This window comes from Periophthalmus magnuspinnatus, chromosome 23 (assembly GCF_009829125.3).
Source record: "Periophthalmus magnuspinnatus isolate fPerMag1 chromosome 23, fPerMag1.2.pri, whole genome shotgun sequence".
NCBI lineage: Eukaryota > Metazoa > Chordata > Actinopteri > Gobiiformes > Gobiidae > Periophthalmus > Periophthalmus magnuspinnatus.
Genome location: NC_047148.1, coordinates 22,211,998 through 22,232,498, shown reverse-complemented (window position 1 = coordinate 22,232,498; position 20,501 = coordinate 22,211,998). Strand labels below are relative to the sequence as shown.

Here is a 20,501-nt window from a genome sequence, read left to right as displayed (position 1 = left end):
GGAGCATGGACACACACCGATACAGCGGGTTATTTTTAGAACTGCTTTTATGCTCGAGTGACCACTGCCTGGACTGTGAGACTGGTGGGATTTTAGTCTTAGAGCAACAAAAATAAAATGTTTGACGACCTCAACCTCATGCTAATATCTAGAACAGCAGGGACGCAAACCAGTTTACTTTTGCGCTTAAAAAAACTAACATAATAAATACGTTAAGCGTCTCATTGTGCAGTGAACTCGCTGCCCTTGGCTCCGGTTCCTGGCTCCGGCTTCTGGCTTTACTCCAGATTCACTCTGAGTTCATTTTACCTGAAGTTCAGCTGTTGCTAATTCAAACTTGATTTGCAGTGCATGATATTTTCACAGTGTTTGTTCACCCTGGGGTCAGGCGCGATCGTGAAAGCATCGTCGAGTTCAGATTCAAATGATATACGTGATCTAGAAGTGTCATCACCGTAGTGCACACAAAGAACTGTCTAAATTGAGAAAATTACCTTAACGTAAAGAGTATTTTGTCTGATAACCATGAGGACGGGGTGGGATTTGATACGTTTTCTTCTTTCCACTCCTTTTTGAGCTTATATAAGTATTAATTTGTGAAATGTACTTTACGTTTACCCGATACATGTGCTCAAAACAAATAAATAAATAGTGTGTATTCAAGCAGAAAACGACAGGGTAACACTTCATACTCTACCCCTAACTCCTATCCTCTTACTGAAACACTTACCACACCTGCATCATTCTTAGTACACACAGTATTTGTTCATTATGAGGTCTTTGTCCAGGCTTTATTGGGGGTAATTAAGGTGTAGTTATTAGGACCAGTACGTGCATGCATATAAACAAGAACAGTACACGTATGTAGACTGAATGTGCACGTATGTACTTAAATAACCCATTGTGGAGCAGTTTTATAGCTGCTCATGTGGCTCGGCTCCATGTGTGTGAAGAGCCAGACCTGAGTGGTAGATTAGAGCCATATTTTTATGCGTACATCACGTGTAGCGTTCACCGTGGACACATTTTTATCATTACCGCTACGTCATATTAAAGTCACCAAACACAGACTTGTAACGCTTCACGATTCCTGTCTAAAATCTCCCCCGCACATGTCTGAAACCCTACACTTCCACTCCCCTTTAATCGTCGGGACTGTAAACGTTTGTCGTCGTGTGAGTGACGGCGCCAGCTGCTGCCAGCATCTCCCAGGACAGGACCTCACCGACGGTTTGTGAGGCCGAATGAGAAGTTTAAGACGAAGAGCTGCTTTTTCTACTCAGCCACAAACCCCCGTCTTCACGCTGACACTCATTTTGCTCCTGTGAGACAAAAACACAGGAACTCCGGCCGTGCGCTCCCATCTGTAGCCAGGCTCTGGGTCCCCTGCTAATACAATGGCTCATTATTTACTGCCCCATACACACACACAATGGCCCGACTTTAGGCCATCAGATTAGCAAAGATTGACCCCTTCTCCACCCAAGAGCAACTTCCCATTCGCCCTTAACCAATCAAAATGCAGTGCTGGCAGAAAGTGTAATGTGAAACCACGGGTCTTGGCTTAAAGTTTCAAACCTAGGGCACAGTTGGGAGCCTGCAGAAACAACAGACGCTCATTCACACACTCTCACTCTCCGACCGGCCTTACACACACGCAGGCTCCTTATGCTAAACGAAGGGGCACGTTGGGAACATGGTGGCGTCTGCGAGCTCTGAGGGGTTTTAAATACTGTTTTTTTACTGGATAATGGAGACGGTGCTCGCTTCTGGATGATGCAGTGTGTCTTCTTGTTCCTCTCCCCTCAGCTGAGCGCCGAATCCCCCTGTAGCTGCGAAGTGGGCCCAGACGGCATAAAGAAGAAGAAATCCAAAAATCTGTGAGTACAAAAGACTTCTTACTTTGTCAAAACACTCACTTACGACGTCAATCCACAAACAGACACACAAAGCTTCAAAATGTTCAGTATAAAAGTCGCACGGGCTCGGTGAAAGGGGTTCAAATGAGAGGTGTGTCCTTTCAGATGCTAATGAGAAACATTTGTATACAGTGTAAGTCTGAGCACTTCCCGCCCTCCTTAAACGGCCCTTGTTAAATGGATGTTATTTCTTCTCTCCTAATGAAAGACGAGCAATGGCGTCCTGCTGGGAGCTAAATGAAACATTACTCTGACAATGATCCATTTGTGTGACAGCGGTTTAGGCTGGAAGTCAGATTTGAACTTTTGTTTTACTGTGGACCAGACCTGGACGACTGAGGGATTACACAGATGACGTAACTTTTAGATTCAGGAACATGTTAAAAAAAAAAAAAAGTTTAAAAAAAAGAAAAAAAGAAATTTATTTATTTATTTATTTATTTATTTATTTATTTTATTTTCATTTATTTTATTTTTTTTTTTTTATGCAATTTTCAAGTTTGAGAAAGTTAACTCCACTTTTAAACAGGAATGTCATTTTTCACCCAACACTTGACTGTCTCCAGCTCAGTCGTTATCAAACTCTCACATTTCAATTTTACATAATTAGTCGTGATGTGACGTTAATAAACGAGCCGGCTCATGGAACTGAATGACTCCCCGGAGACCACTGCAATAACACTCTGGGAAACCGGTAAAGCATATTTAAGAGGGAAAATTATTTCATATTCAACCTACAAAAAGAAAAAACAAATAGAATTAGAACAACAATTACATCAAAAGATAATAACATTGACAGAAAACGGAAATATGCCTGAATTGAGAAACACACAACTACAACTAGACAAAATTTTACAGGAAAAAAACAACTTTATTATGCAACAACTCCAATATGAACTTATTGAAAAACATAATATATCTGGTAAATATCTTGCAAACTTACTTCAAAGAAAAAAAGACAAATCAATAATTCCATCAATACAGACCTTTGAAAATCAAATCACTCATGATCCACAAGAAATTAATAACACATTCCGTATGTTCTACAAGAACTTATATTCATCAGAAAAAGAATCCAATCCAACAGCAATTAAATCATTTTTCCAAAACATAAACCTACCACAATTACCCTCCGATATGGCTGAATTCTTAGATGCACCATTATCACTGCAAGATCTCCATAAAGCCCTCCTTCAGATGCCCAACAACAAAGCCCCCGGTCCCGACGGATACCCCCCTGAATTTTATAAGCACTTTTGGAATTTACTATCACCACTTTTCAACCGGACAGTGACTGAAATAAAAAATACATCTCAAATCCCTCTTCATATGAATACAGCAGCCATAACAATATTACTTAAACCAGACAAAGACCCAACCCAACCCACCAGCTATAGACCTCTTTCATTACTTAATACAGATTTAAAAATCATTACAAAAGCACTTGCCCTCCGGCTAGAAAAAGTTACACCACTATTAATTCACCCCGACCAAACAGGATTTATCAAAAATAGAAACTCTTCAGACAACCTTCGTAGATTATTCAACCTCATCAATATCGCTCAACAATCAAATATCAGGACAATCATAACCTCATTAGATGCAGAAAAAGCTTTTGATAAGGTAAACTGGACATTTCTTTTCCACACACTCCATCAATTTGGCTTCGGGGAGTCATTTATCCACTGGATTAAGACACTCTATACCTCACCTAGAGCCACAGTCACAACTAATGGTATCACCTCACCTTCGTTCACACTGCACAGGGGCACTAGACAAGGATGCCCGCTCTCTCCCTCGCTGTTCGCCTTATTCATTGAACCGCTTGCAGTAGCAATACGCCAAAATAACAGCATACAAGGAATATACGTCTCGGACACACATCATAAAATCAGCCTATATGCAGATGATATTCTACTGTACCTACAAAAACCACAGCAATCATTACACGAAACTTTCAAAATTATAAATACATTCTCATCCATATCAGACTACACTATCAACTGGAACAAATCAACAATACTCCCTCTCTCAGATGAAGGAGGAAGTTCTGCAGCTCAGGATTCATTCCCTGGTATGCACACAGGTAACATTAAGTATTTAGGCATTAACATTTCCCCCAGGCTGTCAGAGTTGTTCTCACTTAATCATAACCCTCTGCTTAAAACAATAGAAAACGACCTTGAACGATGGACAAACTTACCACTTTCACTAATAGGACGAATAGCATCAGTAAAAATGAAAATCCTCCCCAAACTGAATTACCTATTTGCAAACATCCCAGCTACACCTCCGGACAAATGGTTTCAGACACTAGACTCATTAATGATACACTTTTATTGGAAGAACAAAAAAGCAAAAATCAAACTCTCAACATTACAAAAAAACAAAGCACAAGGCGGCCTCGAAGCACCAAATTTCATCCACTATCACTTGGCAAATCAACTACAATATCTAGTTAAGTGGACAGGACAAACATACAATAATAACACATGGATTTCTTTGGAACAGTCATATTTCAAAAATCTTTCTTTGGCAGACATACCCTCAATGAATACTACTCTCAAAAAACATAACTGCTTCAAGAACACAGTCATTTCAACAACTCTGACAGCCTGGTGGAAAGCCTTAAAATTAACTAATTCTTCCACGGCACCTTGTAAATACACCCCCATCTGGCACAACCCTGACTTTCACATGAATAGTACCCCACTTCACTATCGCACATGGGAACAAAAAGGCATCACTCACCTTCACCACTTATTCCACAACAATAAATTCATAACATTTAGACAACTTATGGAACAGTTCGAAATCAACAACAATAATCGCTTTCAATACTTACAAATCAAATCCATTATCCAAAGCAAGATTAATATAACTAATAATACCCTGGATCCCCCTCAACTATTAGAAAACATAAAGAATATCAAGAAACCAAAGAAACTCATTTCCAAACTATACAAACTTATCCATTCAGACAATATAATACATGCACCACAACTCAAATGGAACACAGATATAGATACACCACCTACATACGAACTCTGGACAGAAATTTGCAAAAATACATTCTCAATGACATCCAACACTAATCTACAACTTATCCAATACAAAGTTATCCACAGGACACACATCACCCAATACAAGAAATTCAAAATGGGACTAACAGACACAGACACCTGTTCACAATGCACCATGGGAGTCACAGACACTTATTTACATGCACTCTGGGAATGTTCACCAGTTCAGGGTTTTTGGAACACAGTTACACACAAACTCACAGACATCCTGAGCTGCAGAATTCCTCCCTCCCCATCCCTATGTTTACTTGGCATTATTACAACTTTCACCATACCACCTAAATATAAAAACAGTTTGTTGACATCTCTAACTATCGCCAAGAAAATAATTCTACAAAACTGGAAATCAAAACAGTCAATAAACATCAAACACTGGTCTAACTCGCTCATCCATCACATTTCAACCTCTCAAATGACAGCATACTTTGAGGATGACATACCGTCTTTCATGGAAACCTGGACACCATTCATAAACCACTTCAATATTGTTTTCAATCAGTCATCAATATCAACAACATAAACTCCACCAATAGACTATTATAACACCATTAACATAGTAATTATGAGAATGCCACGCACACTCCTATACACACCCCCATTCCTACAAACACACACACACACACACGACATTATGTAAACTTTATTACAATAATTGCAATCATACCACCACTATTGCTGTATATCACTATTATTGTTGTGTTATTGTTTTCATTGTATGTACACGTTTCTATTGTTGCTGTCACTACTATTATTGTCATTATTATTGCCTTATTCATTAACTAATTTATTTATTGAATTAATTTGTGGTTCTGATGGAGATAAATAAATGGATGAATATAAACACACATATTAAATATTAAAATAAAGAACATGAATTATTAAATAATAATTTAAATATACACACATATATAATATGTGTATGTATATATATATATATATATATATATATATGTATATATATATATATATATATATATATATATATATATACACACAATAATAACAATTATTAATCACAATAAATTAATTATTAATCAATAATAATAATAATTGACAACAAATACATAAAAAAGATTAGGGTTAGCAAGGAATGGGCGCGTTGCTAGGGGGTACTGCCCCTTGAGTGCGGGCTCACCAAAACCTTGCCTCTTTTAATGCATTGTACAGGACACGCATGCACACACATTTTACATTTAAATCTAAATAACCAATACCACCATTAGGACCACAAAACTAACATAGAGCAATATTGACCAACACTGAGTATGACAGCAATAATAAAACCTGTTATCGTTATCTTTACTTTTATTATTAATATTATTAGTATTACTTCTTTATCTCCGCACACACACTCATACACTCACACACCCCCCCCCCCCCCCCACACACACACACACGCATACTTACAAAGAAAACCAACCAAGACAGAATAATGCAGGTACCGTACTGTACTCCCCCCCCCCCTAACACTTTTACACATCAACACAACTTTCTCTGTAAATAGTAAGCTGTAAATATTGTATGTGTTTCTATGTCACTGGGTGTTCTTCAAAATAAAAAAAAAAAAAAAAAAAAAAAAAAAAAAAAAACGAGCCGGCTCTTTTGAACGGTTCCTTACCGTAAACGGCTGGAACCGAATCCCATTTTTTAAAAAGAATCTCATCATTTCTTTCTAATTTTCATGCATTTTTCTACTGATTAACCCTGAACCGTCACAAGAATCAGCGCAGAAGCAGGAAACACGAGTGAGAAAAACAAAACACAGTTAGATTTTAATTATTATTATTGTAGTGCAGTGTTTTATTTAGATGATTCATAATTTGAAGTTATGAAGGTAGAAGTTTGAACCATTTTAAACACATCTGAGCCTTGGTCATGTCTCTCAGTGATTATTTTGTAGTTAAATTGTCTGTAGATTTGAATAATTTTAGTAGAAATTTGAAAAAGTACATTTTAGATCATCAAATGTGTGTTTTTAATGTTCTGTCTCACTGTAAAAACCTGCACAGAATTGATTTTTTAATTGTTTTGGACTGTTTAAACAAACTGCATTGGACATGGGGACATTTTATTGTATTTTCCTGCTAATGTCAATGATGAACTGATAGTTTTATAAAGTAATCGTAATGAAATGTGTATTTTAATGCGTGTTCACCTGCCCAGGGACTGCAGAGGGACAGCAGCAGGAGCCAAATCTGGTACAAATCATCTTTTCTTTTGTAAGATTAATGAATTTGTGCACGGTCCCTGACAAATAAAGAAAGAAAGAAAATTAGTTCCCGCATTGGCTTTTGTCATATAAACACATATAAACGACTTTGAAATGAACAGATCCAAAAGATTTGGAGCCCCTAAAAGAGCCGAAAGTCCCATTACTAATAACAGTAGTAGTAATAGTTTGATGATCTCACAAAAGGAAGCTGCGTTTAAATGTCTCTGGAGGTGTCGTGATTATACAGAAAGTTACAGCCAGCTCATTTAGCGCAGATCGTCACCTCGAGCTAACTGCTAACTGGAGTAAATGGAGTGTGTGAGAACCTTTAGGGGGGCAAATGTGCGTGTGACATGGGAAGTAAAGGTTTGTTTGTCTGCGTAAGTGTGGGGAGATGTGTGTATTGACGCCCGTTTGATTCATCAGCTGTTGAACGAGGCTTCTTCACGCTTCCATTTATCAACATGAAAGTGCATTTCACGCCTCCCGCAGCGGCCGTCCTCGCTCCCGACGGCCGCTCACTCCGTCGCGCACGCCTCGCCGGCCTCGTGCACTGTTTAGTTAACCAACAGATTAAGTGATTAAGATTCCGCAGACGTCTTTCGGAGCCTTGAGTGCGCTGCCTTTTTTTTTTTTGTCAGCTGTTCGTTTTTAGCTGCAGCTGCAAAGGACACAATGCCATTCTTGAGGAAGAGAATGTACCAAGAATACAGCCATTCTCCGGATATAATAACTCTATAAAGTCCCACATTTGTCGCTGTATACACTCTGGGCTCTATTGTAGGTTGGTTTAGAAATGAAGTAGGTAATAGTCTCCGATATGCCACTGATGATACGCAAATGTTTGTGTTTGGTCGCCGAGTTGGTGCTAATTTGCTCCATTGTGCGACGTTGGAGTGAAATGTGACGATCTACGGCGTGTGTTTTGATTTCATATGTTTCAATTTGTTGGCAGTGTTCTTTTATTTATACAATACGCAATATATGCCAGATCCCAGGGCTTTTTCTATAGGCGACTTTAATATCGCAGGTTAGACGGGAACGCCTCAAATAGCTCCGCTCCGCCGCAGAACGCACTCAGACTGAGGCCTCGTGTTTCAATCCAATACGGTGTCACGGTCCTGGACATAAAATACTGTTATACTGCGTTAGGACAGAAGTATTTCTTATTTTTGGACACTCTAGAACAGACGTCTGCAAACTGCAAACAGCAAAAGAGCCGTTTCAAACCAAATGAAAGTCAGAAAGAGCCATACGTTTTTTTTACAAGTAACGAGACGAAGTGATTAATCGGTTAATTTAAAAGTAACTCAACTTAACACTTTATAAAGAATATGTAATGTTTTGTATTTATGAACTTTCTGGACGAATTTGAACAGTTTTTAGGGGGTTTGGGGCAAGTTATATGTAATTTCCTGCATGCTAGTGAGTTTTATGCGCAATATTTACAAAATGATCAGCGTTTTTTCTGATTTTATGCCTTGGATTTGCTCAGACGAATAGTGCAGGCACAAAATGCACGTTGGATTTCAGCGTATTTGTTTGTAATAACCTAGAACCCAGGACCCGCTCTGGCTCTCACCGCGACTTCAATGTTTGAGGAAGGGAAGCCGCTATAAATAGTAAAAACAAAACAAAAAAATCATTTCAATGGAATGAAAACTCTTTGGTGAGCTACAAACTCTGTCAAATACAAAGTTAATACATAAAGGAAACCCCCAAATTTTTCCCTAAACTTTTTCCAGTCCAAAGATCCACACTGCAGACTTTAAAGAGCCGAACTTGAGGCTTTAAAGAGCCGAACTTGAGGCTTTAAAGAGCTGCACGTGGCTCTTCAGAGACTGGCTGCAGATTCAGTTGCCGTCCGTTGCTTTGATCGTAGCTGATTTCTCACATGATCCAACTGGTTTAAGTCTAAGTCTGCGCTCGTTGGTCGTTGTCTCTGCGTCTCGTGTCACAGCCTCGACTCTGTAAGTCCCTCCACCTTTGCACAAACGCTTTATTTCATTACATATCCAGTTGTCTGCGCAGCCGTCGTCCACGTCGTCGTCTCCTTTCATTTCCTCGGTCTTAAACTCGAGGTCATTCTTTGGAAATTTCATCGATCTTTTCCTGCCTTGTTTGTTGCTCTCGTCGTGCCCTTTCTGCTTTGTTTATAAGGTTAATTTTGGTTTTAACCTTTCAAAAGTCTTGAGCCTGGATATTCAGTTTAAATTTGAAAAGTTCATACTGTTTTTTTTCTTTTTTGTAGAACGACGCTTGCAACAAAATCACTGGTTAATTGGCTTTTTAATTTTCAGGATTATTAGAAAACATTGATTTGTTTAAACTGTAATTCCTTATTTCTCTTTATTTCATTGGAAAGGTGTTTGTAGTTATTATAAAGTGTGACCAGTCGTTTGTTTTACTGCGTGGCCTCTGCATTTTACATCCAACGAACTGAAACTACTGAAACGTAAAGGCATTTCCACGTTATTCTAATTTACTGACTTGCCCCTGAAATAAAACGTGCGTTGAGAAGAAACAGTCATCAGCACGGCGGAGCAGCTGTCTTTGTGAATTGCAGAATACATCCATTGTTCCCTCCTCATTCATCATCATTCGGTTCCACAAAGAGCCGTCTGGTTCTTCCGGGTCTATTCTCCGCTCATATGTCTTTAACTTACACCATATCCTCACTCATCCCGTTTGTGCTGTTTTTAGCACAAGTCCTTGCAGCTGTTTTCCTGGCTTTGTCCACTCTTGGATACTTTTTGGTCACTTTTCTTCAGCCTCCCCCCCGAGCGCTCACCTTTTTCCAACCCTCGGGCTCTCGCAGGTCCCTGTAAAACCATAAAGTGACGTCTTATTTTACTCGTGTTGCAATGGGAAACATGTAAAAACACGGACATGCAAATGAGGATCCGAGCTCATCGCCAAGTACGGCTGTAAAACGGGGCACAGGCAAAACTGGATCATTTGAATAGATATTTTAAATACATTTTTAGTTTTATTTAAACTCTTTGGAGGAGGTTAAGGCACCAGGCCAACGTACAGGTCAGTTAGAACAGGTAAAGACACATGTTTGGAAGGTTTTTATGAGGATTAAACCAAAGGAAGATAAGTTTAATGGCAAACTGTGGTTCACTTTTCACGGTTTAGCTGTTTCATGGATTTTTTAGTGCAATTTTACATGTTTTTTTTAAATCGTATGAACGTGCATCGTGTTCTGCGTCCTGATTGGCTGTTGGACTGTAGACCATTGTCCATCAGTCTCCTCCGTACAGTACAGAATGTGTTCAGACAAATTTACACAAACGTTGGATCGTGATGTGACTCTGAAGTGCTGTGCGTTTGCAATTTGTTTTCTCCCCGACAAAACCCACAATGTCGATGAAACGTTCTGCACCGACATGTTCTGCGGTCGCTCCCAAAAGGTCGAGGAAGACGCTAACCACCGTAGAAAATATTGGACTTCTGGACGTGCTGAGGGAAGGTAGAAGCTCCGCGGCTGTAGGGGGCGACATCACGGAATAAATGAATCTTCAAGGAGGAAAATAACGTGGTTTCCTTCTATAAAACTACTTATTTTTTAAAATCTACGAAGGTTTGAACTTTGAGAGAGTTTAAACAAGAGAGAAACATGAAAAAATGTTAACGCCTGTGTGAGAAAAGTGTATAAAGTGTGTGGTGAGGGGTTTTACAGACAAAAACATAGAGAATAATTATAATATAGATAATAATAAAGACACACAGCATATTAAAACGAAAAAACATTACCTTAACGACGATGTTTAGTGGCGCACATGAAAAATACTTCATCCATCTCGAGCCCATGCGGTGTTTTTGATATTTTTGACCTCAGACGTGACAGGAAATCACCCCGACACCACGGCGAGCTGTTGTTGCTCACTGTGCGTCCTGCGTGCATCATCTGATCACCAACGAGTCTGCGATGGGGCCGTGGGTTTTATTTGTGTTATACTAAGACAAGACGAGGCAGGACGAGGCGATCGATTGCGCAGTCGGCACCGTTCATCCTTCATCGACGCGATCGTTGTGTACGTTTGCCCCCGTGTTTCTGACTCAGACGACCCACTAATGCTTTTACAACTGACGCTTGACAACTTTACAGACGCAGTGTTTAGTTAATCATTGCTTTGTTAATGAGAATAAACCATGAGGGTCCATAGGCGTAAAGCGTGAAGTTGTGCAGGCCTCTGTGGAAGGAATCTGTGGTCTGTAAACACCCCGCTGATTGAAGGGGGGAAGGGGGGGGGGGGAGCGCAGGGTCCCGCCTTCCCGGACCCTTCGGACTATATAAAGCTGTCCCAGAGCTCTCAAGGGTCAGAGGAATGTGATTGTCAAACAAACCCAAAACCACGAGGAGCAGTGCCGTCGGACACACGCTCACATGCAGTCAAACTTCCACCGAGTGCAACAAGGCGACGCGCGCTTCAGCCGGCACACATGTTACCCTCTGTGGCTGATTTCTCTGAGAAATACTTGGAAAGGTAAGAGCGGCGTTTGTTTGTTTTTTGCGCAGAGGAAGTGTTGTGACCTGAGGTGAACAGAGTCGGAGAGTCTTATACTTGAACGCTTAACTCGGGCTGGTCTCTTTGGCTTTTTATACCCAGCCTGGATTTCAGAAATAGGCAGGACTCAAGTGGTCCCAGTGGCGGAGGTGAGATTGTTCCGCGTTTATTTTTGGCCTTGATTATGAGAGTGTAAATGTGACGTGGGTTATATTTAAAGATAAAATTTAGGACATTCCCCTTTGTATGATTTTTCGAGGAACACCTACTTTAGTCGTGATGTTTCGAAGCCGCAAGAATGCAATTAGTCGACTGTACGGGAACATGGGAACTCTTACAAAGTGTTGTCATCTCTGTAAAAGACATGACTCCTGACCTGTCGTATTCACACTGCGTTACTGGTATTTGGATGTTCGAGTAAACCTGCAGAACGAGGCCTATCCGGTGCACAAATGTTCACAAATGTTGGTGCCGTTTTGGGACGTGTTAAGAGGCAAATTGTAGAGGATGAAGAGCAGTGTTCGTGGTGATCCGCAGTACGCGTAGCACTCCCTCATGTGCTCTCTGAGCCTTTCCCAGAGAGGACAGCCTACTTTCAGAACACCAGGAATAGCCGTTGGGGTGCTATTAGTCTGTCTAATGTGAGCCAAGCAGAGAGGGAATAAAGAAATAAAGAGTACAGAAATCTGCGGCTAATTGAAAGTAAAGACCTCCCGCTCCTTCTCTCAAGTACACGCTCTCTGTTCTTTTTCGACGCTGAGCTAAGTTCCCATGCGTTCTAACTTTATTTGTGTAATGACTGGCTCGTCTTTAAATAGTGAAGATACGTGGAAATGGGGCAGTGTTGTCTGAGGGGACCGTGTTACATGAAACATTCTCCTAATTTGACCATCCCCAGTGGGACGAGCACCAGTGTTTTTCAGATGGATTGAAGCTCCGGACTCACTTGTTTGATGCTCTTGTGTGGATAATGATATTTGGCTGCAGACTGATTAACTGACACACTTATGGGCTATTTAAAGGCAGAGTTAACACGATTATTTATTGTGCTTTTTGATCTTACATCCAGCAAACTAAAAATGCAGATCCATTTTAGATTCTTTTGAAAAACTACAGCACTGGCATCTTATTACACTATTTTTACCGTGTGTGTTTGGACAGTGAGTCTTATCGAGGAAAAGGGGATTTGTAACTCTATCCCGGCCTCTGTTTTAGCAGGACCTGGGCCTCGGCTTGAGCTTTGACTCGTGCTCAGTTAAGCTGGTGTGAATTGTGGCAGTGGAAGCTAAATTGTTTGTCAGTGTCAGTTCTAGTTCAAGCTCACTCCTCATTCCACCACACGCTGCTGTTTCGACAACATGTTGCATAACAAATCAAATAATAAATCACAAAATAGATACGTTGACGACAGCTCGGTATCGTCTGGCCATAAAGATGCAATTCCAGCACTTCCACGGTTTATTTTTCAACGCGCAGTGAGCATTTATGTCCACACGGTGGCAGGGTACATTTTCTATAAAGCATATCTCACCCTTGATAGAAATGTCAACTCATTGCCATGCACCTCTCAGACTCTCACTAAAACCCTTCAAATAATCAAACACATTTCCTAACACATATCTCATCTTGTCCTTATCGTCTGCGGAGAGGCTGCTTTGGAGTCGGCACACGCAGACACGGACCTAATTGCCCGGAGTCTTGGCTAAAAATAGAAAAATCCAATAAATTCAGCACCGTTGCTATGAGTTTATTTAACAGCGCGGTGCATTTATGCGTCGTAGCGTCCTTCAGGCTCAAATCACAGAGGTCTGGGTTTGAGTGTTTCCGCTCAAAAACGGGAGAGGGGCCGAGGGAGCAGCCGTTTACCATCTGCTCCAGGACTGTTTCAGATAATGCACCTTTTTTTTTTTTTTTTCTACCAGCGATGAGTCATCCTTCTTCTCCTGACCCTGTGTGGAAGTTAAGTTCAGTATTCAAAGTCTTCTCGACGGTTCTGAACTTTTTTTTTTTTAAACCGAGCCACGTCTAATTTGCAGCTAAATCGTACTTTTTCCATTCTGACTTTTCTGGTTACTTCTGATTTCCAGCGGTCACGGCGTTGGCTGCAGAACACTCCGAACATTTCTATCAAATTTAAATGAAACGAGCAATATTATTCTTTTAAAAAATTCAGTCTGAGTCGGGGAAAAACGCTCATTCTCTCCATTCTGCGTCTCATCTAATGGTCTTCAGAGACACAGGGTTACTGCGTTTTCAGGTTTTTGGAAAGTACATGTGATATTTTAGCGTATCGTGAAGTTAGAATACAATAATTTACGCATTTAAAGCTTGAATTCATGAACTGGCAGGAGTCACAGGCCTGAGCGAAGCAGAAATCTCACGTGAGCTGAGAAAAACGACTCTTCGAAAAAGCACATCCAGACCCCACACCTCCATTCATACCTGTACATGAGTGAGCAGTAATCCGCCGCCGCCGCCGCCCGTCCCCTGCGCGCTCGTGTTCATCAGTGCCTATTACTGTTTGCTAATTTGGGGAGTACATGTTCTCCTGGGATCGGAGGAGGAGGAGGAGGGGAGGGGGGGGTTCGCCAGCGGGACGACGATCGGGCCGCACGTCTTGCCTTTTTACAGCTCGCTCAATCCACAGTGGAAATCAAAAGCAGAGACTCCGGAAATGGGTGTTTGAGTGAGGTCACATCCCACCGAGCTGACACCGAGCGCCCCTGGTTTGGGAAAAAAGCCAGGACATGCGCCGAGGGGATTACGGGAGGGCTCAGAAATTGGCGTAGGGACTTGAGGGTTGTTGTCACGTGACTTAAAGGGTTGACGCGCGGTCAGTTGTGGCGGCGCGCGGGGGTCAGGTGGTCAGTGTGCGTTCGGAGCGGGCCCGGGGGTCAGCTCCGGCTCGGCGTCCCCTCTGGGTTGGCGTATGATGGTGTAATGAAGCAAGTGCAGTGAGGATTGAGTCTCTCTCCTCCTTCTAAGCCACAATCGCTCAGTCCCTGTTGAGGAACCTGTCAGGGACACTTCATCAGCGACCGGAGAGATAGATGGGACACTTCTAAGAGGAGGAAGAGGAGACTCACCACCGCTGCGTTTGGGAAAAGCTCAACGAGATACGAAAGAAATGTAAACAACCAAACTTTCACTCACTTTTTCGTTGTTGTTTGAGCGGGATTATGAAAGCACCGCGGTGATATCTCTGTTCTCACGGCTCGGATTGTCTCAACAGCGGATCGTTTTTTGGATCAGACACTCAACACGTTTTTGTTTTGTTTCTCTTCTTCCTGTTTCATCCGCAGGGCCAAAGACATGAAGAACCGGCTGGCGTTCCTGCGGAGGAGGAATGAATCCCCAGGAAGCACCCCGGCCGGCAAGCTGGACAAGTGCATGTCCAAGTCCGTCAAGTAAGTGGACCTGTCCCGGGCCGTGCGTGTCCATTTGTGACCGCTGACCTCAGATAAACACGACCTGGACAAACGCAGACGCTGGACTTGTGGCTCTGGCGGAGTTAGTTAAATATTGTATGAGGAGGAAAAACAAAGGAAGGAATGGCGTATGACTGCAGTTTTAATATTGGCAGTTTACAAAAGTCGTAATAAACCCACAATTTAGTTTTTAAAATGCTTCAAATTACACAAAATTTAAAGTTTACCCATTACTTTATGTGGTAAACTCGCCAAAGTAAGTGCAATGCTTAGACGCCTTTGTAATAGCCATTTATCGGAAGACATAAAGTAAATAAAAAATCTATACATTTAAATAAACATCTGTAAAAATGTATAAAAAAAATAAAAAAAATAAATAAAATAAAATATATAAAATAAAAAATATATAATACAAAAATAAAATAACAAATAAATAAATAAAATAAAATAAAAATAATTCAAGTTTAATTTGAGGGTTCATTAATTTGGAGATTAATGATTTAAATACTTTAGCTTTTAGTTCTTTTTAGTTACTCCTTAAGGCGTCTTTATTAATGCTTTTTACTTTTATGTTCTGTAGCGTGACAAAAACCTGTTGAAATTTTAGCTTACGTTTGCAAATACCACTAAAGTTTACATTTTAAAATCTCCGGTGACAAGACAGTGAGGCTTTAACGTCAGACTTGTGCGCGGTAAGCAGTTTAGTTGTGGTTTGTAGTGTGGATTAGAGCTGGTCCTGCAGGACGACCAGCACATGGAGGGTAAGAGGCAGCAGGGGGCAGACAGACACCAGAGGGGGAGGAGGTATCAGCGCCCACTAAACTCTTTCCTATTGGCTTTGGGTAGCTCCGCCCCCCCTCCTGCATTTGCGCCGAAGTGAGTGGGAATATAAAAGCCTTCCCCCAGCCTCACAGAGCAGCAGACTCACAGGCTGATGATGAGCTAAAGCATCCGGGAGCGGGAGATAGTGACGGGGGTGAGGAGCGTTTTTTAGAGACAGAGTGCTAGGGATGCGCTAGGAGGAGTTCAGCTTAACAAAGTTCTTCGGATGGGTCACACAATGAGAAACCTGGCTGAGATGGGCTTGTTAAAGAACCGCTCTGCTTTCATCTGCAGGCCCACCCCGGAGGAAGCGCTCAAATGGGGGGACTCGCTGGACAAGCTGCTCACGCATAAATGTAAGTCAACTTTTTTTGTTTTTTTGTTTTTTGCTTCAGGTCATGCAGCGTATCAGCCTTTCTTTGTATGTGACCTTTGCATTGAGAGCCTGTGCTGCATACAGTGTCTACAGTGTGAACAGAGCGTGGGGGGAGGGTGTTGAGCCCCTCTAAAACATGCCTCTGCCTTCTTGCGTGGATTACCCGCTGTGGTAGTTCAGATCCAGCTTTGAGCAAGTTTTTCTAATCCTTGCAGCCTTAATGCCCGCTTCCCATCCAGCGCCCACAGCCCCAACCTGCGCACGTGTTGCTATTTTGGTTTCCCACTATCAGCTTTATAGCAACAAGAGCCAGAGGGAGCACATCTGTTTCTTATTGCCCTGCTCTTGGCCCCTCTCTCTCACTCCTTCATCTCATTTCCTCCCTTTTACCTCTTACCTCACTTCTTCTTCTGCTGCTCACCAGAATGAGGTAAGGAATGACTGTGGCTGCGGTTGGCCTTGTGTTTATCAGCGCTTGTGATTCATGGGAACGGAAAAGTGCAAACGGCAGCTGTGGGCGGACATGGGTTCCTGCCATTCTTTTGTTGTGGATTCCTTCTTCCTCAAATCATTAACTGAAAGAGGAAAAGCCCCGTGTGGCATTAGTGGAGTAGAGGCAGTGTCGTTTGATTCATACACTCATCCCTTTTTGTCCATTCATCACAGGAAGCATGAACAGTGGGGAGTTTTAGATCAGCGCAGTGATGTCACCTTAGACTTCAATATCTTTTTAATGTCTCACTATATTCCAACCACATGACTCAAAAGCTATTTTAGGAGCACTTTGGCTGTGAGGTTGCCATGACACTGCGGATCTTGTGTTTATTCACCTCCTTCTCACTCTCTGTCTCATTTCTCTGTGTCAGATGGTCTGGCAGCGTTCAGAGCCTTCTTGCGAACAGAATTCAGCGAGGAGAATCTGGAATTCTGGCTGGCGTGTGAGGAGTACAAGAAAATCAAGTCACAGTCCAAGATGGCCTCAAAAGCCAAGAAGATCTTTGCAGAGTACATCGCCATTCAGTCTTGTAAAGAGGTGAGTCTGCAAACAACGCAAAAAAAGTATCTTACACACTAAATAAATACATAGAACTAGAGATATTTAGACAACATAGACCTCAAATATGTCGCATTATTAAAGTTGTAATCACCAGACGAAAATCTATAACCAAAAATTTAAAAAAAATCTGATTTCTATTTAAAAAAAGTGCAAATTCCTTCCTTTGTTTAGGGATGTCCTGTTCCGATATTGGTTTCTGCAGCTTAAAAACTCCTAGAGCAGCTTAAAAACCGACCGAGGAGACTCTAAAACAGCTAAAAGTATGATTAATTGCAGAAATAGTTTGCCTGCCCTTAATTTTAAGACAAAATGTTGGACAAATTGGATCAAAGCTGACTTGTTTACATATGTTAAGTAGCCATGTGCTTCAGGCAGGTGTCTCTACAGACCTCAAACTTAAATAACATGCTGAAAAAACACTGCCTTTTGCAAAAGTGAGAGAAAACATCACCTAAAGTCTCTGCCACTGCTCTGAAGCTGCTCTACAGGGGGCTAACTTCACCATGAAATACTTAATTATTTATAAAAGTACAAAACCAAAAGCCAAAAACCTTCGTCGTATGTTTAGTATTCTCTATTTGTTGACGCTCCCTTAGTCACCATCAAATATTATCTTCTCTTTGTTGACGCTCCCTTAGTCACCAGCGTTTTCATCTATTGCCTCGATCTAACCAAACTGCGGCTCCTCCTACAGGTCAATCTGGACTCCTACACCCGGGACCACACCAAGGACAACCTGCAGAACGTGACGAGGTCTTGCTTCGACCTGGCACAGCGGCGGATATACGGGCTGATGGAAAAAGACTCTTATCCCCGCTTCCTGCGCTCAGAACTCTACCTGGACTTAATCAACCAAAAAAAATCTAGCGCCACCTCAACTTCGTCCACATCTTAAGAGACTCGTGAACACGCCAGGAAGAGGAAGCGACGGGCGGACCGAATGGAAGCAGAAACCCGAAAGCAGACGAGAGATTATGTGTTTGCCTTTTTTTTTTTTTTGTCATTTTCTTGTCCGTTTTTTGGTTATTTTATTTTGTATAGTTGTGACGTGGGGGACACGGCAAAAGCTATGGCACTGCAAAGGAATGTAGTTTACATGTTTACCAGTTGGAACGAATGATTGCGTGCAGTGAATGAGTGAATGAATGGTGAAATCCTACCAAGGCCCAGATAGAGGGTTGCAGAAAGACTTGTCTGATCACTGAAAAATGTGTTAATAGTGGAGAAACGGAGGGTTTTCCAAAAGCCCTAGAGATATTAAGACAGTCCGGTACTGTTTTTATGTTGCCACTTTTTACTCTCCATCTGTCTCATCCCTCTTTTCCTCCAAGACGCCCCGTTTCGAACCAGTTTTTTAGCTTGTCTTTTGGTACGACCATGTTTAGTTACTTTGCGTTTTCATGTCGTGACGGGGGGGAAAGCGTCTGACGGCTCGAGTCGGGTGCTTCTTCTACGAGGCTCGCTTCACGCTCAACCTGTGGAAACATACTGTGATCAAGGACACGGAGAGATGTAACGAAGAACGCCAAACTAACGGGGGATGGACTGGAGCGGTGACAGCGAGCAGATGATGCGTCACTATTTGGTTAGATGCAGGTGGAAAAAAAAACAAGCAACAAAATAAAACGACGGTTGAAACTTGAGGAGGAAATGCAAACACGTCCACCGCAGCCAAACAGCATTTCCTTTCACATTGTAGCTCATTGCGGACTAAACAAGGAAGCATTCTCAGGACATCGCTTTTGACGTCATGATTTTGGACTTTTGTACACATCCACTTTTCTATGCTTTAGCGCTGAAACGTGCACTCCCTCCTTCTCCTGAGCAATACTCCACGCCCCGTCACGGTCTGCAGCTAAAAAAGAGCTTGTTGTTGTACAAAGATTTGCATATTTATTTAAAATACCATCTCTCTGCTCCTCCAAAGCACTCGGCTAAAAAAAAGGTCTCACTTCCCTCTTAACCACCAAACAGGTCCGATGCTGTCCTGAACTTTAAGTGCAATATTTTTTATTTTAATATTATTTTTAGTTTGTTCACTTATTTGACATTTTTATGGGAAAAACAGCTTGAGCTCTGTATTAACTTTGTTTAGGAGAAAGAATTTATAACACAAGCTATAAGGTTGAGTTACAGTGTAAACTTTGAAGAACCTTAAGTAGTTTAATTAATTTTAAGCAAGCAATTCTAACTGTGTGTTTGAACCCCTGGCAGCAGGCCGCTGGGGGATTATTGTTGTTGTAAATATGATTCTTTGACAAACTATGTGATAATAACACATTAAAAACAGACATAAAGCCAATAGCTCTCTGCTGGCCATGAACTGTGGGGCCAGATGTATCTATGTAAATATAAGAGACTCAATAACGCAGATTGTTGGAATAAAAGGCAAGAGGTGAAACGGAGCAGGTGTCAGCTGCTCATTTCCTTGTCATACACTGCTTGTAAGGAGTCCTTTCTGAAATGCATTTGATCATTTTCACTGTTTACAATTCAAAATGCATCTCCTATGATAGCAACTGAAACGAGTAGAAACATTTGGTGTCATTGCTAATGAGAAATAAACCAACCAACTGAAGAAGTGAATCACTGTGTCTCTGGGGTTCTTCCATTTCGAGGAACATGTGTCTCTTTTCTTCTCATAAATGTTTCATAAATAGGACAATTCATGAACACGCGAACTCAACTCCTGCAAACCCAAGGACACGTAAGGTCGAGCGATAACTGTGTACCAAAGTATTTTTAGAATCACTTGAAAGTACTGTCCTACCCACAGCAGATAAGCAGCAGAACAGTACACACACTACTTCACACCCTCCGCAGCTGACGTTTATCTGCGTCGTTTCCCTTCACCTTCAATTGCACAACGAGTTTCAGTGTTAGTATTTACACGAGCGTTTTACTATGAGATCACATGACACATTGACACGCTTATTGGCCGTGTCTTCAGCTCGGCGGTCGGGATATGGAACATCTGTGGTCAAAACAGTCCTGACGTTTGCGCTGAAAAACCTAAATACTTCAATAATAATATGTTCTGGATATTTTATTGCAACTCAAGAAATCCCACTATCCCATTTTCCTGTCAAT

The 20,501-nt window shown here is 41.5% G+C and overlaps 1 protein-coding gene across 7 annotated transcripts in view; it reads left to right on the top strand.

The window, feature by feature from the left end:
• Positions 1 to 19,997, top strand: part of rgs3a (regulator of G protein signaling 3a) — a 100,253-nt gene extending 80,256 nt beyond the window's left edge. For 6 of the 7 annotated variants that reach the window (XM_055231622.1, XM_033989116.2, XM_033989114.2 and 3 more), the window contains 5 exons: positions 1,810 to 1,880; positions 15,031 to 15,135; positions 16,273 to 16,334; positions 17,221 to 17,387; positions 18,106 to 19,997. In XM_055231622.1, the coding sequence (XP_055087597.1) occupies positions 1,810 to 1,880; positions 15,031 to 15,135; positions 16,273 to 16,334; positions 17,221 to 17,387; positions 18,106 to 18,306 (606 nt within the window). In that variant the 3' untranslated portion in view covers positions 18,307 to 19,997. Of the gene's footprint in view, positions 1 to 1,809; positions 1,881 to 11,548; positions 11,708 to 15,030; positions 15,136 to 16,272; positions 16,335 to 17,220; positions 17,388 to 18,105 lie in introns of those variants that run through there. The other variant, XM_033989118.2, reaches the window with a different exon arrangement.
• The last annotated feature ends 504 nt before the right edge of the window (positions 19,998 to 20,501 follow it).